Consider the following 19,445-nt stretch of genomic DNA (forward strand, 5'->3'; position numbering starts at 1 on the left):
AATCTTTAAGTCCAACGCACTTATGACAAAACTGTACATTAGTAGCCTAAATCTAAATTTAAAAAAGCAACGGGCAAAGCTTCACATTTCTTCAGAATCCTCTGCTTTTACGATTACTTACATTTTATAAAGTTTCTTTTTTTCTGTTTATTATTGGGGCAGGATTCACAAAGGATCAAACTATTATGTAAATCTCGCGAGAAGTTCAGACGAGGGTTACCATCCAGACACGAGCCTTTAGCGCCCCCTCTAGAATGTCAATAGGTATTCGTGTTATATCCACGTTTAAAAAAGAACAAAATAAGGCAAATATTTGTTTTTCAACAGGCATTTGTGTAAAACCCAGTAAAAATATTTAATTAAATTAAGTAAATGTTTATTATTAAACTTATAACAATGAATAAAAACACAACCCAAACAACACATCACTCACTCTTAAACAGTGCAGATACAAATTCAGCAATAAAAATATTATTCAAGAAACTATGTGCAGCTTAGTAAAACCATTAACATGTCCAATGCGTTGGACATCAGGCTATAAGTCACAACAGGTTTATTACAGAATATTATATCTAGTGTCCAGCATAATAAGTTGATCAGTGCCATAAAAGCTCTCTCTCATGTGCACATATACAGAAAAAATCCTCAGCAGAGCACAAGCTTATATTCACTACTCATGATATAAAATATAAAAACTTGAGGGGCTCACACTTATATCCTGTGACTCAAATTTAAACTGATCACATAAAAATAAGGAAAGCACAAAGTTTCACAGATAAGTTTTGCACATCTTTTTTTGTTACAAGAAATAGGCAACAAAACAACCCTGAAACCACAATTCCTATCCAGTGAGCCATCTCCAGTGTTTTGCGACCCAATTCCCCTGATAACTTAAAACTTGCAGTAAGTATGCATAAACTCAGATAAATTATGTATTCAGTCTCAGGTACTTCATGTTTAAAATGAAAGCATGGTTATTTGATTGTAAAAGAAGGTGAATGATATTAATAGGGTTGGTCTTGAGATATAGAATGTAACAGTGTGTGTAGTGTTAGTTCGGCAGGGTCCTGTGGTTGTGGTTTGGGTCAACATCCTGAATCTTGACCTCCACTGACTCCCACTCTCCAGTGCGATTTGATCGTTTGATGGCATCCACAACTGTCTGTACATACAGCCCATCCTCGAAGGAGGCTGCCATGGAAACAGGATGCCGCACCCAAGAGCGCCTGTCCTCTTGTGCCTGAAAAGAGAGTCTGAGCTGAGTCACCATGCCATTCAGTCCCCTGACAGATGGCCCTACACCTTCTCCACCATCAGTCATAAGAAGCTCCTCTACTTGCATGCTGGTTCGTTGGCCATACAGCTCTGTTCCTCGAGCAATGAGACGTCCTGATGACCCCACAAGCATGATCTCATGCACATCTGTGCCAGGTAGATTGAAGTTTAATGTAACGCTGCAGACCACACCTCCGCTCATCAGCAGCTGAAAGCAAGCATAGTCATCTGCGGTAACAGAACGAATCCCTCCCGCTGGGCCACCTTGACGTACAAAAGTCCGGAGCATTCCATGCACTCGCATAGCCCGACGTCCCGTGAGGTGATTCAGGAGGTCAATGATGCAGGAGCCCACTGTATGCAGGCCACCTCCCCCCATAAGCTCCTCCCACGCCCAGCCATATGATTGGCTGAGCAGTGAGCCTCCATATACTCGTGCTTCACATACCTTGAAAAAGAGAGAAAAAAGTGACATCAATGAGTTTATCATTTTGACCAGTCTGAGATAAGTCATAATGTAATATATGAAGAAGTATCTTTCAAAAAACATTAAATGTTTTTTCTTTCTTTTTGAAAAAAAGTCTCTTATGCTTTATGCTCACCAAGGCTGCATTTATTTGATAAAAAAAACCCAGTAAAACAGTAATATTATGAAATATTATTACAATTTAAAATAACTGTATTTAAACCATTTAAAATAATGTTTTGTGCTTTTATGTATTTTACTCCAGTCTTCAGTATCACATGGTCTAGCAGAAATCATTCTAATATGCTGATTTGGTAATTAAGAATAATTTCTTACTATTATTAATGTGGAAAATAGTTGTGCTGCTTAACCTTTTTGTAGAAACACAAATTTCAGGATTTCTATGAGTAGAAATATCAAAAGAATAGCATTTATTGGATATAGAAATCTTAACATTATAAATGTCTAGTCATTTTCTTAATATCATTATAGAAATTATGCCATATAAATAAAATGAGAAATTCCAATACCTGCAAGGTCCCACAATACCCCTCTCCTAGCAGGCGTCTCATCTGGACAAATGCAGGCAAGAAGCGCAAGGAATTTCCCATGATACTCATAAGCTGTGGGTAATATCTTGCCGCTGTCACCATCTTACAGGCATCTGTCAGTGTAGCTGCCTGCTCACTGATCACATTTTTACCTATACCTATAGAGAATGAGACAACAGAGAACAAAATTGGGTTAACAATGATGAAAAAAACTGAATGAAAAAAAGCCCAAAGTGGCTTGTGCCAAGATGTAAAGTAAATAGTAGCACAGTAAACACTCTAGTTGAGTCCAGGAAGGAACCCAACCCAATCCCCTGAGACAACACAGACAATCAAGATAAGAAGCCAAGGAGCATAAGTCTCACCTAGAGCTTTTACCGCAATCTGCCGAGTGTGGGGAGGAGGTGTCAATATGCAGACAAGGTGGACCTCCGGATGTAGCAGCACATCATCTGTTTGGCTGGTGGAAAAGGGAATGTCCAACTCGCTGGCTAGTGACTCTGCTTCCTCTTGTGTACGGCCCCAGACGGCCTGAACAGGGAAGCCTTCCTTTTGGAGCAACGGCACCAGGGCACGTACTGTCTGCCCTGTTCCAAATACACCCACGCCTGGCAACATTATTCTAACAGAGGACACTTACACGCCACTTGGTGTTTCATTCCACAATGCGACTGTAAATCTCTTGCAAATGCACGTCCTGTGAAAAAAGAGAGAAACATCAAAGTTCACTGACTGACATTTGCACAGGGATGAAAAATTATCTCCAGACAGTGCATGGAGCAGCAAGTTAAAATTAACCTCAGGGCCACTTCAGGGTATCACGATCAATAGACAATAGAGATAAGGAGCTGTAAGAACCCTCTGTTATCGGTGGCTCGGGTGACAGCCTTCAGATACAAGCGTTGCTGATCTACCAGCTGGCTTGTAATTTAATTTACATGCCAATGGCAGTGCACCTGCCCAGCAAAGGCAAATGAGAAAGCATACTTGTTTTTCCACTCTGGACTAAACACAAGGTAGTTCCTGGTTGGGCTAAATGTAAATCTTTATTGGCAAACACCTATTTTTAAGTAAATACTTCGAGAAAGTGTTTAGATGAGCCAAACCGTACGACCACCGAGAATATCCTTAAAGAACTGACATGGAAATGGTGAATTTGACAAATCACGATGTTTTTAATAAAGAAATGTAAACCATTTCAATTTTATGATCCATTTTAGAGGCACTAAAATTAGCATCACTTCCACGCGCTAATCCCCGGATGACGGGCGGATAGGCTTCCTTGTTGAGTTTAAAAGTTTAGACATTAGTTGTGTTATATATTATATATATATATTTAAAATAAGAACAATAAAAACCAAACAAACTTGACACTTTCCAACAAAAACATGCCTATTACACTACAGATACATAACGTTGTAGCTTAGTCGAACCAGTTCTGCCCTGCAGTCACAAATACGTTAGACACATTCTTCCTCGCAGAGTTTTGAGCTCGAGCCAGTTCCGCGCCTCGGTTATTACCGGTAACGTTAGTTCCATACTTACCGCAACACAAAGCCTTGGGATGCGATGGCGGTGCTGTGGAGAATGATGATGATGATGATGATGATGGCTACTAGAGGATGGTGGCGATGGACACCTCCCTCCCTTTCTGATCAACACTGGTCAGGGCTCGGAGCTCTCATGTTATCTCAACAGCAAGAGGAAAAACAGGACAAACCCGTCACACCTCCCACCCTCTCAACGTATGGGGCATTCTTCGTCCGTCTTAAAATCACAGTACATTTTTTCATGTGTAAGTCTACAGCGCTGCTGCTGATCTTACTGCTGCTGCTCATTGCTGTGTGCCGTGGGCTGATCTTTCGCCGATGTTCGATGATGTGCGCATGCGCGAAACTGTCGTGTTTTTTTCTGCCACGCCCATATCAGCACAACAGTTGAGATGGGTCTGTCTGCGGACTGCAAGAGAGGGGCGTAACTTGAAGTCTTGCAGACTGCAGACAGGGATACTATTGGAACAGTTTGGCACAATCCATCCACACAAACCACAATACATGTATTTGTTGTAAAACTTAATTAGATTGTTTAATAAGCAATTATATAACCCGTTTATTCAAAATACCTACCCAAGAACCCTTGACCTTCTCGACCACATCTACTGAAAACGTCACGATTTTATCATAATATATATTGAATTGATATTCAAGTAGCCAGAATGTAGGCCTACTAAAAATCTTAAAAACATGCAACATGTTACCACATGATTTCACCTTGTTATGTTACATTCCTTAAAATTGTGATTCATTATTTGTACCCTTTCTAGAATATTATAAAAAAATATATTTTAAACTGTATTTATATTTCCAGAGGTGGACAGTAACAAAGTACATTTACTTGTACACAAAGTACACTTCTTGAGTATCTGTACTTTACTTGAGTATTATTTATTTTTTTACTATAAACTTTTTACTTTAACTTCACTATACATTTGAAAGACAAATATCGTACTTTTTACAATACGTACAATTCTGTTAAAGGTCCTTGAATAGAAAGTAGTAACGTAAGTCAGGATTTTGCTTGCAGGGGTTGCATTTTGGTTGGAAATGAAAGTCAGGTTGACGTCAGAACCCGACGTCGGATTGACGTCAGTCAGAACCCAACGTCAGACAGACGTTGGATTTTGATTGTAAATGAAAGTCGGGTTGACGTCAGAACCGACTGATGTTGGTTTCTGACGTCAACCCGATTTTCATTTCCAACCACTACAACGTCTGTCCAACGTTGGAGATTAATGTCAATCTGGCGTTGGATTCTGACATCAACCTGATTTTCATTTTCAACGTTGGGTTTGGTCTTCTAATGCGAAAATTGTCATTGTTTTGGAGCACACTAGCTTATAGATAACAGTAAGGCTAACATTCATACTTAAAGCCAAAAAAAATTTAATAGGGCACTATTTGAAGGAACAGCCATTTGGGTGTCCGAAACCATTGAGGTACTTTTAAAAACAACTTCTGTACTTTTAGCCCTTAACTGTCACCTGCCCGTATACGGGCAAACTAAATTTACTTCACTATATTACTATTAAATCCTAATCTAGTCATGACAAACTATATATCGTTGGAAAGGTCTAAGACTCCTAAATAGATATTTTAGCGCTGTTTTTTTCTTACAAATTATGAATGAACAGTAATATATGAATTTATGACAAGAGTGCGCCTCAAAAAATCGACGTCATTACAGGAGTTTCTGACCTTTGTCACAAAAAGTCGACGCACACACTTTTAATAATTGAAACTTTGGTTTTTAGTGCTAAAAGTTCATAATAAAACATAATCTAGTATTTGTCAATAAAAAAAGATAAAATTATATTTTAAAAAGTAAAGTAAGAAGTCCTCTAAAAAGTATAATATATATTATATATATATATATATATATAATTTTTTATTATTATTATATCACATATTTTAGTAGTTATCATAAATTAGGTATCATTTGAAAGCTTACGAACTCAGAATTCATCCTGTGAAAACTGTTTTGAAATTGGACGTTGCGTTACCATAGAAACTGTATTTTTTATTAGGCCCCTCCCCGTTTGGGCATCATCTTTCATAATTTATTATCAAAACCTTTTCTAATCTTGACAAAACACATATTGTCAGAAAGGTCTGAGTCTCAAGGTTCCATATTTAGTGACAGAAGTGATATTTGGATAGAAATTTATTAATTTGTTATGGCAGAATGCATACAATTAAATTCAATGGAATTCAATGGCACCCGGTGGCTATTTTTGGCACTACGCCTAAACAAAATCTCATGGGAACTTCAATTTTTGTGATATCAACTTTAAATTTGGAACACAACTTGGTTAGATATATAGCTTTCATTTTATAGTAATTTTATAGTAAAAAATATTTTGTAAAATATTTATTTTATATTAAAAAAAATATTAATAAACTATATTTGATTTACTGTAAATTATAACTGCCATAACTTTTTCATACTTTAATTTTTTGAAGTGAATTCACTTTAGTAATAATCTGCTGATTGTTTTCTTTAAAACAAGACCAAACTTAGGTCTATATTCCAAAGCATTCTTGAATTACAACCATTTAAGTTTGTATAGTGCATTTTAATGTAAATTATCAAAAAGGGGGGGGGGGGGGGGGGGGGGGGGAGGTAGGTAAAGGGTTAAGTAAAAATCGGTCTTTACAACTTGTACTTGTAACGGAGTAATATTTGACCCGGTATGTACTTTCACTCAAGTAAGGAAGTTGTGTACTTTGTCCACCTCGGTGTATTTCTAAATAAACTATAGTTTATATGACCATTTGTTGAAAAATATTTTTTTTATTAATCTCTATTCTCTTAATTTTAGGTACAACAGATAATTTATACAGTGTTTGTGGTTTTTCGTGAAGATAAGCACCCTACATTGACCTTTGAGTAGATGCTTTCGACTCTATTTATGATGTACAAACATAGATTAGAAATATTAGGCTAGTGGTTGTCATTTTGAAGTGTTAAAATATAGGATGTATCATATTTTTGTATCTATTCTCAGTTGATCATGCTGCTACTGATATGATGGCTATATTTCATACATTAAAAGGCAATATACCTGATAATAACACATTCTTTGAAATAAAAGACTTTTATAGTTTGGTTTAATTCAATATAGGTCTATTTGTTTGTTTTGAAGACTCACTGTAATTCCATTTAATAAGACTAGACAGTCTCTTTATTACCTTAAACTGGCCAGTGATATAAAGGTTACACTATAGTATGTCATGATGATGCCGTTATATTTTTAAAGCTATATGTTTTATGTATTTTTATGTTTGTTTTATTTGTTATGTTTTGAATTAAAATGTTTCAAATTCGCTCGCTATGAATGGTACAATTTCCAATTAAAATGTTGTGGGATGGCATAATTAGGCTATTAATAAATTGATACACAAATTTTAAACGTTTTCAATTAGTGCTACAATGCACCATGCTTGTAACAAAAGCATTTTGTACTTTGCATGGGTTTAATAAATCTAGGCTAGTTCCATTTGTAGCATATAAATATCATTTCTAAACGGTCTCGTGGTGCAAGTTATAATCGTTACACTGTTACAACACTCCTAGTTTTGAATTATGAAGCCAAACTGGCGTATATTTGCGCAGCCGCAGACGCAAGTCTACCGACTAGCATTTGAAACCAAAACAGGAAGTCGTAAGTATTGTGGGACGTGTAGTTCCGCTTCTAGGCCGCTGGTCTGGATAACAGCACACGAAGGAACCAAACAAAACAAAAATAGGGAAACTTCTAGGGACTGCAGTATTACTGGTGCATCTTCTACAAAATCATGCCCGGCTTTACTTGCTGCGTGCCCGGTTGCTACAATAACTCACACCGGGACCGCGATCTGCGATTCTACACCTTTCCGAAGGATCCCACTCAGCGAGAGATATGGCTGAAGAACATTTCGCGGGCCGGGGTGAGCGGCTGTTTCAGCACTTTCCAGCCCACCACCGGCCACCGGGTCTGCAGCGTCCACTTCCCCGGCGGCAGGAAAACCTACACCATTCGCGTCCCGACCCTTTTCCCTCTGCGGGGGGTGAACGAGAGGAAGAGTAGACGGGGAAGGACTAGGAAGGTATCCGCGGTCGTGCCCATCATCAGCTCGGTCGTTTCCACGGCTAACGAGTCAGCGCCAGTGGAGGAAGAGGGGGACACCGAAAACACCACCGTGGTGCAGATAGATCAGAACGGCCAGTACATCGCGCCCGTGGACCTCACCGTTTCGGGGGACGGTTCCTGCCTTACAGCGGTGGTCTCGGGCTCAGATTTATCCGGGGACAGCACGCCGTGTCCCGTGGCCGATCTCGCGCTGTGCGGGGCGGATCACTCGTACTCGCTCACCACCGGCACAACGTCTGCGGAATTGCTTCGGAAACTGAACGAGCAGCGGGACATAATCGCGCTGATGGAGATCAAAATGAAGGAGATGAAGAACACCATCCGACAGCTGCGGGTCAACGAGGCTCGACTGCAGGAGGAGCTGCGCGAGCGGGACCGCCTGATCTCCGCCAACACCATCATTAAGAGAAAACTCTGACAAACAACGTAAAGATACGGTGGACTAAAGACGCATAGGACGGTCTGTGCTTCTGTAAGACAAGGCGACGACAATTAAGTTTCATCGTAGTTCTCATTTAAGCTTCCTCCAGGACTCAGAAATGGTAGATAGGCTGTGTGTGTTAGAGCGCAGATACATGAGTTCAACCTGTTTGCACGAGCTGTCAGGCACAGCGCTACACGGGGACTGAGATGAGTTCAGCAGACTGGTCCTTCTCATTTTATATTTAATGATACACGATTGTGTTGTTTGTGTGTTGAAGGAAGCCGATTCAAGATATGCCTACTGTCACACATCATGTTACATGCACACAGAGACTGCTTCATATAAGTGTGTAAACAAACAACTGGTTATCATTTGTTTATGTTTGTTTTTTAATATCAGAGTGCATCAGGTCAGAGCTTCTGGTCCAGGTGAACCGATTCTTTACATGCAGGTTAATGCAGTTAGAAAAGATGAATGGTTTGAAGTAAACTGCTTTTGAACTATAACTCGTGGGACTCTTTTTTTTATGGTATGACATTTAAGCAAAAAATAAAGTTCTGATTTTCTTTTCTAAGATTCTTCACCACACAAGTTATTATGGATATATTGTGCACTAAAAAAATCTACTACTTTTCTATTTGAAGCCTTGTGTCATCACATTTATTCAAGGAAACTGTTTTCTTGTTAATGAATTGTGCTCAGTAAAGCATCCTCAATTTAACCAAACTTTCCAGTTTCCAGAAGATATTGACCTTCAATTATAAGGTAAGCTTCAGAATAGCTGGAGAACAATCTGATCCACAATGTTGGTTGGTAAAGCATTTATTACGTATGTTTAGAAAAAAAAAATTGTGTACACAAATGTTCAGAGATAACATACATTCATTCCGGTTACCCGAAACTCAAATTCTACACGAGACTTTTGAAGTGTTTTTGTTAGAGTCGTAATCTTTTAATGTCCTCACTGCGGAAATCGACCCTTAGAGCCAAGACCTGCCGAACTTCAGCAGGGGTCAGACGCCACGTCAAAGGCCCAGAGTTGGGTCCCCAATAATCCAGGATCTCGGACACCTCAAAAAGAAAGACACAGTCAAACAAAATTCCAAATGATACTGTCCTCTTAGTCATAGACCAGATTTCAATGATTGACATTTTTAAATGCTAGTCAAGCCACATAAGCCACATACCCTCTCTAAGTTGAGAATAGTTGCCATCTGTGTGAGTCGAGCAAACTTATCCCGGATGGTCCAGGAGGTGACAGAGGAGAGGTATGCAACCAAAGCACGCAGCTCCTTATCAAACTGTAATCCACCAAGCTACAACCCAGAATCAACAGGACAGTTAGGATGTCAGTGTTTTTAATCAAATATGTAACTGTTGTGCTCATTTGTGCAGGGTGTTTACATCTCACCCTGCTGAAGGTGCATTTGAACACTGTCTTCTCCATCTCCATTGCTATGAGACTGGTCATCAGGCTAGTTAGAGTATCGTAGATGACTGGTGACAGGCCCACCTACAGAGAGGCATTTTAGAATGGATGTGTGTGTGTGTGCGCGCGCATGTGTAAAGTAGATTAAAATAAATTTACTTTAAACTCAGCCATGAGCTGCTCCAATTGGACAATGAGTTGCTGAACCCAAGGATCATTGGCTTCATACTCACTGAACTCTTCCTAAAGACAACAAAAGAAAGTAAATCCTCAGATAACATTTATAATTCATAAGATTAAGCAATACAACTGATTTTCCATCCTATCATTAGCTATGTTTCCATCCAAAGCTGCAAACTTAACTTATGCGCAAAATTGGAATATAATATCGCATAAAACCATCCAAATGTTTCCATCCAGAGCCGAAAAGAAAAAAAGTCACTTCCTGATTAACTGGCGCTAAATATAAGAATATAAGAAAAATGGAAGTTGCTGCAGTAGGAGATGGCACTGTATATAATATTTTCGTATATATAATAAATTACTTGAGCGCGCAGATGAAACGCAAATAAAGTTATCTTGCTTTCAGAGGTGGATCTCTACTGTTTGGGAACGTATTCGTGTAAGACAGTCCTGGGAGGTGATTATACTGAACCACTTTGATGACAGATTTTGCTCAGGCATTTCAGAACAACCAAAACAGCATTTCAGATGCAGTGCATTGAGATCGGTCCACTGGTTAGTCCAGTTATGCCTCCCCATCGCGTAAATTCATGTCTTTTTTGATGTGAGCGGCATTGAGGAATTTATTCGGTAAATGCGTTTCCATCGTAGTTTATGTGCATGTTTTCTCATGTACTATTCTTGGATAATATGTCTATTATATACGGTTTTTATGCAAATTTTTTAAATTATGCGCAAATCCAGTGATTTTTTGTATTTTATGAAAATGCGCATAAAAATAGGTGGATGGAAACATGGCAATTGTCAACTCTTAAGTGCAGACATTTTTATTTCCTCTGTCAGTAGTAGTAGATATGGTGATGTTATCATCTCATACCTCTTCAATATTGTGTGAAACAGACAGGAAGCTGCTGATCCAGGGTTTTACTTGTGGTCTAATAGAGGTGTTGTTAAGCTCCTGCAGCCCCTCCTGCACATACACAAACCGGTAAGAAAAACCGCACAAACATTCAAGATTTTGTAGTAGTTTTGTATCTTTTTTTAAGAAATGAATACTTTTGTTCAGCAAAGATACATTAAATTGATCAAAAGTAAAGACATTTATAATGGTACAAAATATTTACTTCAAATAAATGTTGTTCTTTTACCTTTCAATTAATTTAAAAAAAAAATCCTAAAAAAATGTATCAGTTTCAACACAAATATTAAGCAGCATGACTGTTTTCAACATTGATAATAATAAAGAAATGTTTCTTGAGCACCAAATCGGCATATTAGAATGATTTCTGAAGGGTCATGTAATACAAAAGACTGGAGTAATGATGCTGAAAATTCAGCCCTGCCATCAAAGGAATAAATTACATTTTAAAATATATTAAAAAAAGAAACCAGCTATATTTAATTGCAATAATATTTCACAATATTACTGTACTTCTGATCAAATGTAGCCTTGGTGAGCATAAAAGACTTCTTTCAAAAACATTTAAAATCCATACTTGTGAACGCTAGTGTGTAAACAGATTCTCACTGACCTGGAGGAGGTCCTTGAATTTGCTAGAGGTGGTGACCAAATCAGAAAGACAGCTGTCAATCTTAGCCTTTGCATGATCTGAGCCTGTGCCCTGACTGAACAACTTGGCACAATCACTCTGAGATGGACAGGAAGAGAAAGCAATTCAGAATGCTCACAACAACATCAAATGTCAGCATAAGCCAGAAAGACCAGGGGATTCAAACTTTTCCAGTGTTATTGATCTCTTTCTTGCATTAAAGTGGATATAATTTTCTCACATGATTACAACAACTCGCTAGTAAGAGTGGTCTGACATCATGTTCTAGGGATGCAATCAGTAAAGTGTTTTTGACTGGCATGTCTCATTTCCAAAAATAGCAAACCATGCAAGGTATTGTGCATACCGGTAGTTGGTTAAGTTCTACCATTGGATGAAAAGCTTCCCCAAACATTTCTGAAAATTTCAAGTATTAGTTCACTCTCCCTCATGCCCTTCGAACCTTGAGAGACATTCTTTCTTCCATGCAACACAAAAAGTGAGTTTATTTGGACTGCTTTTATGATGTGTTTATAGGTCTTGAAAGCAACTATCCACATTAACTGTAATTGCATGGAAAAGATTTCCAAATTTCTCTTTTTGTGTTCCATGGTATAACGCAAGATGAAGGAGATCAGGATCTAAATGGAGATTAAGGTATTTAATGATAAAGTAACAAGAAAACATCCAAACACAAGGAATGTAACTGAGAGTGACATGCAACCATGGATGAACAAAACCTGACAATGAACACAGGAAACACCAGGGCTTCTATACACAAAGGGTAATAGACACAGGTGCAAATAATCAGGGAGTAATGAGGGAAACAGGAAACTGGAGCAGAACTACAAAACAGTGACAGGAAACTCAAACTAGACAAAAGACCAGACAAGAAACAAGTGACATGACACATGAAAGAAATGTCCTATTGGTCTGTTGCATGTGGTGAGCAAATGACAGAGTTGCTGGTGGTTGGCTGGAAGAAACAAAATAATCCTTGATGAAAGAAATCACATCACACTGACCTCTAGATTCTTTTTCAGGGTTCTGATATTCTCACTGCAGACCTCCACATTATTGAGAGTCACCTGAGAAAAAAAACAAGCATTATTATACTTAAACACTACATGAAAACGTATGTTTAATGAGAAGTACAGAAAAACAAGAGGGAAAAGTGAGATAATAAAGTGAGTGTGCGATAGAAAGACTTAATGCTGACCAAGTAGGCACTCTTCGCCTGCTCTTGGCTCTCAATCCCAAGCGTTTGTGTGAGGTTTGTTATCTTGCCCTGCTGTAGACTGCTCTGCATCAGACTGACGGCACTGCTGACCCCACGCTGCAGGTCCTGCAGGGCACTGACTGGATATCCAGCTCGCAGCTTACTTACTAACACCTCTCTGCACAAGGAAGTAGATGCAAAAGGTATAGCGGATGATTAGATATTCAATAACAATGCAGTTTCCAGAAATTCTCTGATGTGAATTTCTAAATCTTCAACAACAATTCTTCACATGCAGTTAGTCATTATCAGTAACAATAATTAAATTCCAAAATTGTGCGTATACCTGAAGTCTGTCTCCAGAACGCTGGTTGCATGATTGATCATAGCGCACACGCAGTCAGAGCTGCTGCTGGTGAGAGCTCTGCTGATACATTTCTTCACAATGTAGAATACATCGTCCACCATGCTGGAGCTCAGCTGACCCATCTCAGCAGTGTCCATGACAACTGCCTATAAAGTCATATTAATCATCCTATGAGTATTGAGAACTAAACTGAGTTAGACGATGACATTACTAGAACTGAATCAACACTGAAATGACTTCAGTAGAACAATGACACGATTTTCTTTTTAGAGCTGCTTTACAGGCGGAATGAACTGTTTGCATCATTGAAACATTTTTTTTTCCTGTTTGATCACCGTAAAGCTGCTTTGAAGAAATCATATCATATTGTATAAAGCGCTATAAAAGTGACTTGACATTCATTCTGCCAAAAAAATGTATCTGCAATTTAGCTGATGGCAAAACCAAAACAACAGATAGATGAACATGAGAAAATGTAGTAATGTACAGTTCAACAGTTTGGGGTCGGTATTGAGTAAGATTTTTTAAATGTTTTTAACAGTTTCTTATGCTTGCTCACCAAGGGTTCATGCATTTAATCCAAAATACAGTTAAACAGTAATATTGCGAAACATTATTACATTTTATAAAATAACTTTTTTATTTGAATATATTTTAACATGTAATTTATTCCTGTGTTGGCAAAGCTGAAAGTTTTCAGTGTCACATGATCCTATTTTAATACACTGATTTGGTGCTCAAGAAACATTTATTATCACCATTGAAAATGGTTGTGCTGCTTTATATTTCTGTGGAAATCATGACACACTTTTTCAGGATTCTTTGATTAATAGAAAGTTCAAAAGAACCGCATTTATTTTAAATATAAATCTTTTGTAACCATGTAAACATCTTTGCAGTCACTTTTGATCAACTTAATGCAGAGCTGCATGATTAACCGTTAAAATCTCGCGATTTTGATTCAAACACCCACGTGATCTTATTCCTAAATGACAACGAATCGGCTATGTCTATAGAAAATGTGAAAACGTGTCACGCTTCGTTGCATGCTGGGGCAGTGCCGCCATCTTGGGGAGGATCGCCCTCTGCTACAAATCCTTTGACAAGTACGATCACATTCAAATCTGTGTTCGCGCTTCCACTGACCCAGAGATAGCAGCTGCCATGTATAGGTATGAAACGGCTTCACAAACAGTCTTTTCAACCACACACAGTATCATTAATTCTGTGTTACAATAATTCAAATAATCACAGAAGTACTGGGATAAAAGTTTATAATTAAGATATAAACGCTAATGTCTACAGTAGCAATCAAAACAGAGTAAATCACCTTTTAAAAGTAACTTGGTGCTTCAAATAAAGATTATATCAATTACATCATTTCACCAGTAGGTAGCGACAAGTGAATGTAAAAAATGTATTTGTCATTGAATCATTCAATTAAAGGTGCTCTATGTAACTTTTAGCGGCCTCTAGTGGTGATATTTCAGATTGCAACCAAATTTTACAAGAGCGCTCGTGCTCGAACTCATAGACAATACCGTCTATTACGCAAATATCTCGGCGAATACTAGACGGATTCGGCGAGCACCGAGCTCGTTGGGGCCATCTAGTCGAGCTGAAAAGAACCATATAAGTTCCATAGTTTTGGGTGGTGTTTTCGCGGAGATATTAGCAGAAAACCGTCGGGCGCGCTGCAAAATTGCGGACGCCGGTGACGTCACGTTCTCAGAAGAAAATCGCTCGTAACTCTGGAACGCAAAGACCCAGAGAGCTCAAATTCGGGGGAGGAGGTCCCAGGGGAACCCTTTTGGCCGAATGCTAGAGTGGCGGGCCTCGGGGATGCCCCCTACCGGATCGCCGTTCGCTGGGACCCCCGATTTCGAACGGCTATAACTCGGGGAGCCGGGCGAGTTGGACTTCGGGGATGGGCTCGTTCGAAAGGCCCCGTCCAGCACTACGAACGATTAGAGTCTTGGGAATATTGATCAAAGATTGACTGAGATATAAGCCGAAAAACGTGCGCCTTTAACCGGACGTAACTCCCTGACCGTCTACAATAGACTGTATATAAGGAGAGAGGCTCGGGAGCGCGCATGCACGTCACATCCGTTGGATTTCGCGGTAAATCCGACCCGGAGACTTCACATAGAAATAGGAATACTGGCCTTCAGAGGTAATAGCAAAACTCGACAAGTGGATCATTTTAATGTGTGATTACAACCCCTTCACACACAGGCAATAAAAAAAGGATTCATTTTAGTAGAAAAGTTACATAGAGCACCTTTAAGAGATTTGTTCAATTTATCCAGAATCGTGCAGCTCTACTTCCTTGCTCAATAAAATAATTCATTTAATTCATTAAAAAAATCTTACAGACCCCAAACTTTTGAATAGGAGTGTGCATCTGCCTGACAATAATCTCTGATTCAGGTATGATAAAGTACCTGTACAATTCACACACGACAGCATGAAATGATTGAGTGTATATGTGGCGCACCTTGTTGACGGACTCTCTCATGTAATACTCCTCCATGGGAATGTAATAGCCAATCAGCTCCTGCATAGCGCGGCTCAGCTGACAATCTTTCAGTAACTGTTCTAAACTCTGCTGATGCTCTAGAAAACAACAAAACAAGTATTAACAATACAAGCAAATGTTGAATATGAGTATACATTTTTAAAAATCAACATATTCAACATACTCACTACATTGAATCAACACTGAACTACATGCTCAATTTGTATACCCTAGTTACATACATTTTGTTCTTAACAGGCAATGATGGGGAGAAATAGGATCAAGAAGGGAGATGCAATAAAATTGTGATGCCTGAATGAGCACCATGGCTTAATGAGCGGTAGCATCATGTGTGCTAACTGCTAGGCTACATCTGATGGCAGTTTGAGTTATGTACTTGCTTTAGAAATTATTTTTATATAGTAATTTCATATCACATCCCATGAAAAGTTAGGTGTTACCTTGTATAACGGTTTCATCTGCCATTGCATCTGCAACCTCAAAGTCAGCAACAATACGCCGCCTCAAGAATCGAAAGTACAGCTCGGCTCTTGAGTTCATTAAGGTAACCTCACATAACACAGGATCTAAGTCTCTAGATTAAACATTAAACACACAATAAATAAAACACCTTGTATTCACAAGATACTCATACAATCTTCATGATAAATTATTCTATGCACCACACCTGGGTTCAATCTTTTCTGTAGTCATGCCCCTCATCATGCTGCTCTGGACAACCTGAAACTATTGCAAAACAAATGTAAAAAGTACACGTGTGTAAAAATATATATAAATATGCACTTTATTCAAGATGCAAACATCAAGTGCAGCAAATAAACACAGACACAGCACATAACATAGATCAGGGTTTTTTAAACTGGGGTCCCCCAGGGGGCCGCAACGGAGTGACGGGGGGTCCATGAAAAAGTGTAAAACTGTTAAAAAAAAATGAATATATAACAAATAACAAGATTAAAATAAATAATTAAATGAATAGAAATAGAAAAATGAATAGTGAGTAGAAAAAATATACAGTATAATAATGTAACTAAATAAAAAAATTATTTTAGATTTATAATACATTTTTAGTGTATAAATTGGGTGCTTATAACAGATAGATTCCTTTTAAAATTTAGGAAGGGGGTCAGTCACACAAGAATGATCATATTTGGGGGTTTGTAACATCTAAAAGATGAAAACAATCTGGTATAGACACACTATACACACCTTGTTGTTGTAATCTCTCTGTTGGATGAATTTGTCCACTATTTTCTGAGCCTGTTTGTCACACTCTTTCTGAAGGTGTGCAAGGAGTGTGTGCAGTCGGCCTGGTCCATAGTATGTTTCCACTATGGGCTGATGGGTTTCAACAATGCGTGCAATACCTAACAGATACAGACAAAGGCTGGTTGATCTTGATTCATTTAAACATTATAAATATTGCCAAGTTAACAGCGATGCATCTGCTCTTACCTTCAAGCAGCAGAGTGAGGGTGTCAGCAAAGATAACCGGTGCTCTGCGTTCACCAAGATCAGAGCCAACAGCCAGGAGTAAGTTCTCCTCTGCTTTACTGGCCAACTGAAAGAAGCAAGCAAAAGACACAAGTCTTAATACTAGAACCCCAATAACCGAACCAAAGCATTCTCAACGGATTTCACTGATAGGCTGGACATTCACACATGCTCCTACCTGACTGCAAAGGTACTGAGCAAAGCGTGCAAGTCCCTGCTCATGGAGTCCCAGTAAAGGAAGGATCTTGAAAAAGCGCTCCACTTGAGGCAAGTCGCCCGTGGCAACCGCCTCCTCCAGTCGTGTTGTAACCAGCACCTTCAGATTGCGCTCTGCTTCCTGCAGCAATTCAAGGCTGGCTTCAACTGCACTGCCTGCACGTTGTATAGCATACAGACAGATAGTAAAATAAACATCTGATTTCTAAGTATCTGTGCATATCGGTTTAAGCAATATGTGCTTTGCATAACTGTGTGTAACAGATTGTTCATTGCAATAGTTGCTTGTAATAGCCCAAAAAGTACTCACCCTCTCCACCTTGCTTGCTGAGCTCAATCACGGACTGGTCAAGAGAAAGATAGCGATGAATATGGGCGGCAGCCTGCTCATAGTCCTGGTTACGCAGGGCAGTCTGAACACCATCTGTACAGAACTTCAGGTCTAGAATATCATCTGCCCGCTGAATTGCTTGGTACAGCCTCTTCTGAAATAGAACCGCAAAAACCAGGTGTAAAGCTTGAGTGGATGCGGTCTAATTGATAGACGTAGGCCTACATATCATCATGAGAATGTGTATGTTGGCCACCTTGGTGAGGTCCAGCTGTCTGACTTTGCTGCTGACGTTCTCTGCCAGGCTGCATGTAAAGTTGATCATGCCAGAAAGCTGCACAGCATCTCCCTCGATCAGCTGCAAGTTTGGTCTGAGGAAAAACACACACACACAATTTAACACCACACTATCCTATTCTTTGAATTTAAAAGCATAGGTTAGGTGTAAAACACATACACTCACCCCATCCTCTGCAGGGCGAGCATCTTTGTTTCTATGTTGCTCTGCTGCCCCATAAGAGCGCCCAACTCCACCTCCACTTCCGCCTGTCAGGGAGGTGCGTTTGTTTATATTCAATTCATGCCAATGGACAGTCAACACATCCACACGCCATTCAGGCACACACTCAATTTTTATACATAATAAATTAACTAACACAGCCGACAAGTCTTTATCTACCCATCCTAGTCATAAAGCTCAAAGGGACTAACGAACCCTGTGTTTCCACTAATAAATATTTCCGTTACCTCCTCGGCACATAGCTGCGCATACACTCGCTCCAGATCCTCCAGCTCTGTCAGACCCTCTATGGTGTCGAACTGCACGGCGGAAAGCCCCGCCGGACCACCGCGACGGCGCGCCGGTGAACCAACTTCATCCATGACAGTCCCACATCCACACAAACTGCGTCACTTCCGCTGATTCTAGTGCGTCATGCATTCAACTGTTAGTATGCGACTTTACTCCCACCTAATGGTAGTTTTTATTTATTTAGAAAGCATATGTGTGCAAAACACAACAAATAACTCATCTCATTCTCAGACAGTAACCAACACAAAATATAGGCTTCTATTATTGCATTCTATTATATTGTGTTCTATCTCTACCATATTTCATAATTATGTATCATCATAATGTTGCTTTTGGGGCCTGATAAAAAATGCCAGCTCATGGGGGCTTTTTACAATATAGGCCTAATCAAGAATTTGGGTTTCAGCGTAGTTTAGGAGGCAATCGAATATAAAAATCACAGTTTCACAGAATTGCTTCACAGTGATGGCATCATATGATAATTCCTTGCACTTATCTTGGCTGTGTATTGCATGGTATGAATGATAGGCCTACAGTAGTCATGTACCATTTAATTTACATACCGGTAGTAGCCTACTTTAAGAATTCTAAGTTACTACCATTATTCCACGTCCAAAAACATGGAAGATGAATACTAGGAAACACGGACAGGTTCAGGAACAGAGAAAATGAGAGTTGATAGTAATGGCTTTATATAAGAGGTACTAATCCGTGTTTATTCTCATCTCCCCTTAGATTTACGCAATGACATAATCCAAGCATGTCAGTCAAATAGAGGCTTGCCCACTGAGTGTGTATTAGAAAGTGCCATGCTGGAATTAAAAAGCCAGTCCTACTGGGATTTTTTTCCATCTGTTTGTATATTTGTGTGCGTGTGTGTGTGTGTGTGTGTGTGTGT

At 39.2% G+C, this 19,445-nt stretch overlaps 3 protein-coding genes across 4 annotated transcripts; 1 reads left to right on the forward strand and 2 right to left on the reverse strand.

Annotated features, from left to right (window-relative positions):
- Window positions 1-536: 536 nt before the first annotated feature.
- On the reverse strand, window positions 537-4,153 carry gfod2 (glucose-fructose oxidoreductase domain containing 2). 2 transcript variants are annotated; one of them, XM_056267294.1, is made up of 4 exons: window positions 3,838-4,153; window positions 2,658-2,989; window positions 2,272-2,450; window positions 537-1,723 (listed from the first exon to the last, which is right to left on the reverse strand). In XM_056267294.1, the coding sequence occupies exons 2-4, from the start codon at window positions 2,908-2,910 to the stop codon at window positions 1,052-1,054; spliced, it is 1,104 nt and encodes a 367-aa protein (XP_056123269.1). In that variant the 5' UTR covers window positions 2,911-2,989; window positions 3,838-4,153; the 3' UTR covers window positions 537-1,051. The 2 variants fall into 2 exon arrangements, with proteins under 2 accessions (XP_056123269.1, XP_056123268.1); XM_056267293.1 differs by lacking the exon at window positions 3,838-4,153 and having other exon boundaries at window positions 2,658-3,367.
- A 3,292-nt stretch (window positions 4,154-7,445) lies between these two features.
- thap11 (THAP domain containing 11) lies at window positions 7,446-8,911 on the forward strand. The gene has a single exon (XM_056267300.1). It carries the CDS (start codon window positions 7,647-7,649, stop codon window positions 8,397-8,399), a length of 753 nt encoding a protein of 250 aa, XP_056123275.1. The 5' UTR covers window positions 7,446-7,646; the 3' UTR covers window positions 8,400-8,911.
- Window positions 8,912-9,014: 103 nt separating this feature from the next.
- Window positions 9,015-18,659, reverse strand: cog4 (component of oligomeric golgi complex 4). Its single transcript, XM_056267282.1, has 19 exons — window positions 18,484-18,659; window positions 18,200-18,282; window positions 17,993-18,107; window positions 17,716-17,890; window positions 17,368-17,561; window positions 17,151-17,256; window positions 16,905-17,062; window positions 16,363-16,421; window positions 16,136-16,269; window positions 15,654-15,772; window positions 13,133-13,299; window positions 12,787-12,964; window positions 12,593-12,655; window positions 11,550-11,666; window positions 10,895-10,987; window positions 9,994-10,077; window positions 9,817-9,918; window positions 9,593-9,721; window positions 9,015-9,476 (listed from the first exon to the last, which is right to left on the reverse strand). Exons 1-19 carry the CDS (start codon window positions 18,616-18,618, stop codon window positions 9,342-9,344), a joined length of 2,346 nt encoding a protein of 781 aa, XP_056123257.1. The 5' UTR covers window positions 18,619-18,659; the 3' UTR covers window positions 9,015-9,341.
- Window positions 18,660-19,445: the final 786 nt, after the last annotated feature.

The sequence above is a fragment of the Rhinichthys klamathensis genome, unplaced genomic scaffold, assembly GCF_029890125.1.
Source record: "Rhinichthys klamathensis goyatoka isolate OS25496 unplaced genomic scaffold, OSU_Roscu_1.1 h1tg000258l_1, whole genome shotgun sequence".
In the NCBI taxonomy this organism is placed as follows: Eukaryota; Metazoa; Chordata; class Actinopteri; order Cypriniformes; family Leuciscidae; genus Rhinichthys; species Rhinichthys klamathensis.

Coding starts and splice junctions, on each gene's coding strand:
- cog4 (XM_056267282.1), bottom strand. CDS start 18,618: ATGGATGAAGTTGGTTCACCGGCGCGCCGTCGCGGTGGTCCGGCGGGG. Junction 13,300..15,653: donor TGAGAGAGTCCGTCAACAAG/GTGCGCCACATA, acceptor ATGACTTTATAG/GCAGTTGTCATGGACACTGC. Junction 11,667..12,592: donor CCCTGAAAAAGAATCTAGAG/GTCAGTGTGATG, acceptor TGTCCATCTCAG/AGTGATTGTGCCAAGTTGTT.
- thap11 (XM_056267300.1), top strand. CDS start 7,647: ATGCCCGGCTTTACTTGCTGCGTGCCCGGTTGCTACAATAACTCACAC.
- gfod2 (XM_056267294.1), bottom strand. CDS start 2,910: ATGTTGCCAGGCGTGGGTGTATTTGGAACAGGGCAGACAGTACGTGCC. Junction 2,451..2,657: donor GATTGCGGTAAAAGCTCTAG/GTGAGACTTATG, acceptor CATTCTCTATAG/GTATAGGTAAAAATGTGATC. Junction 1,724..2,271: donor GGTATTGTGGGACCTTGCAG/GTATTGGAATTT, acceptor CTCTTTTTCAAG/GTATGTGAAGCACGAGTATA.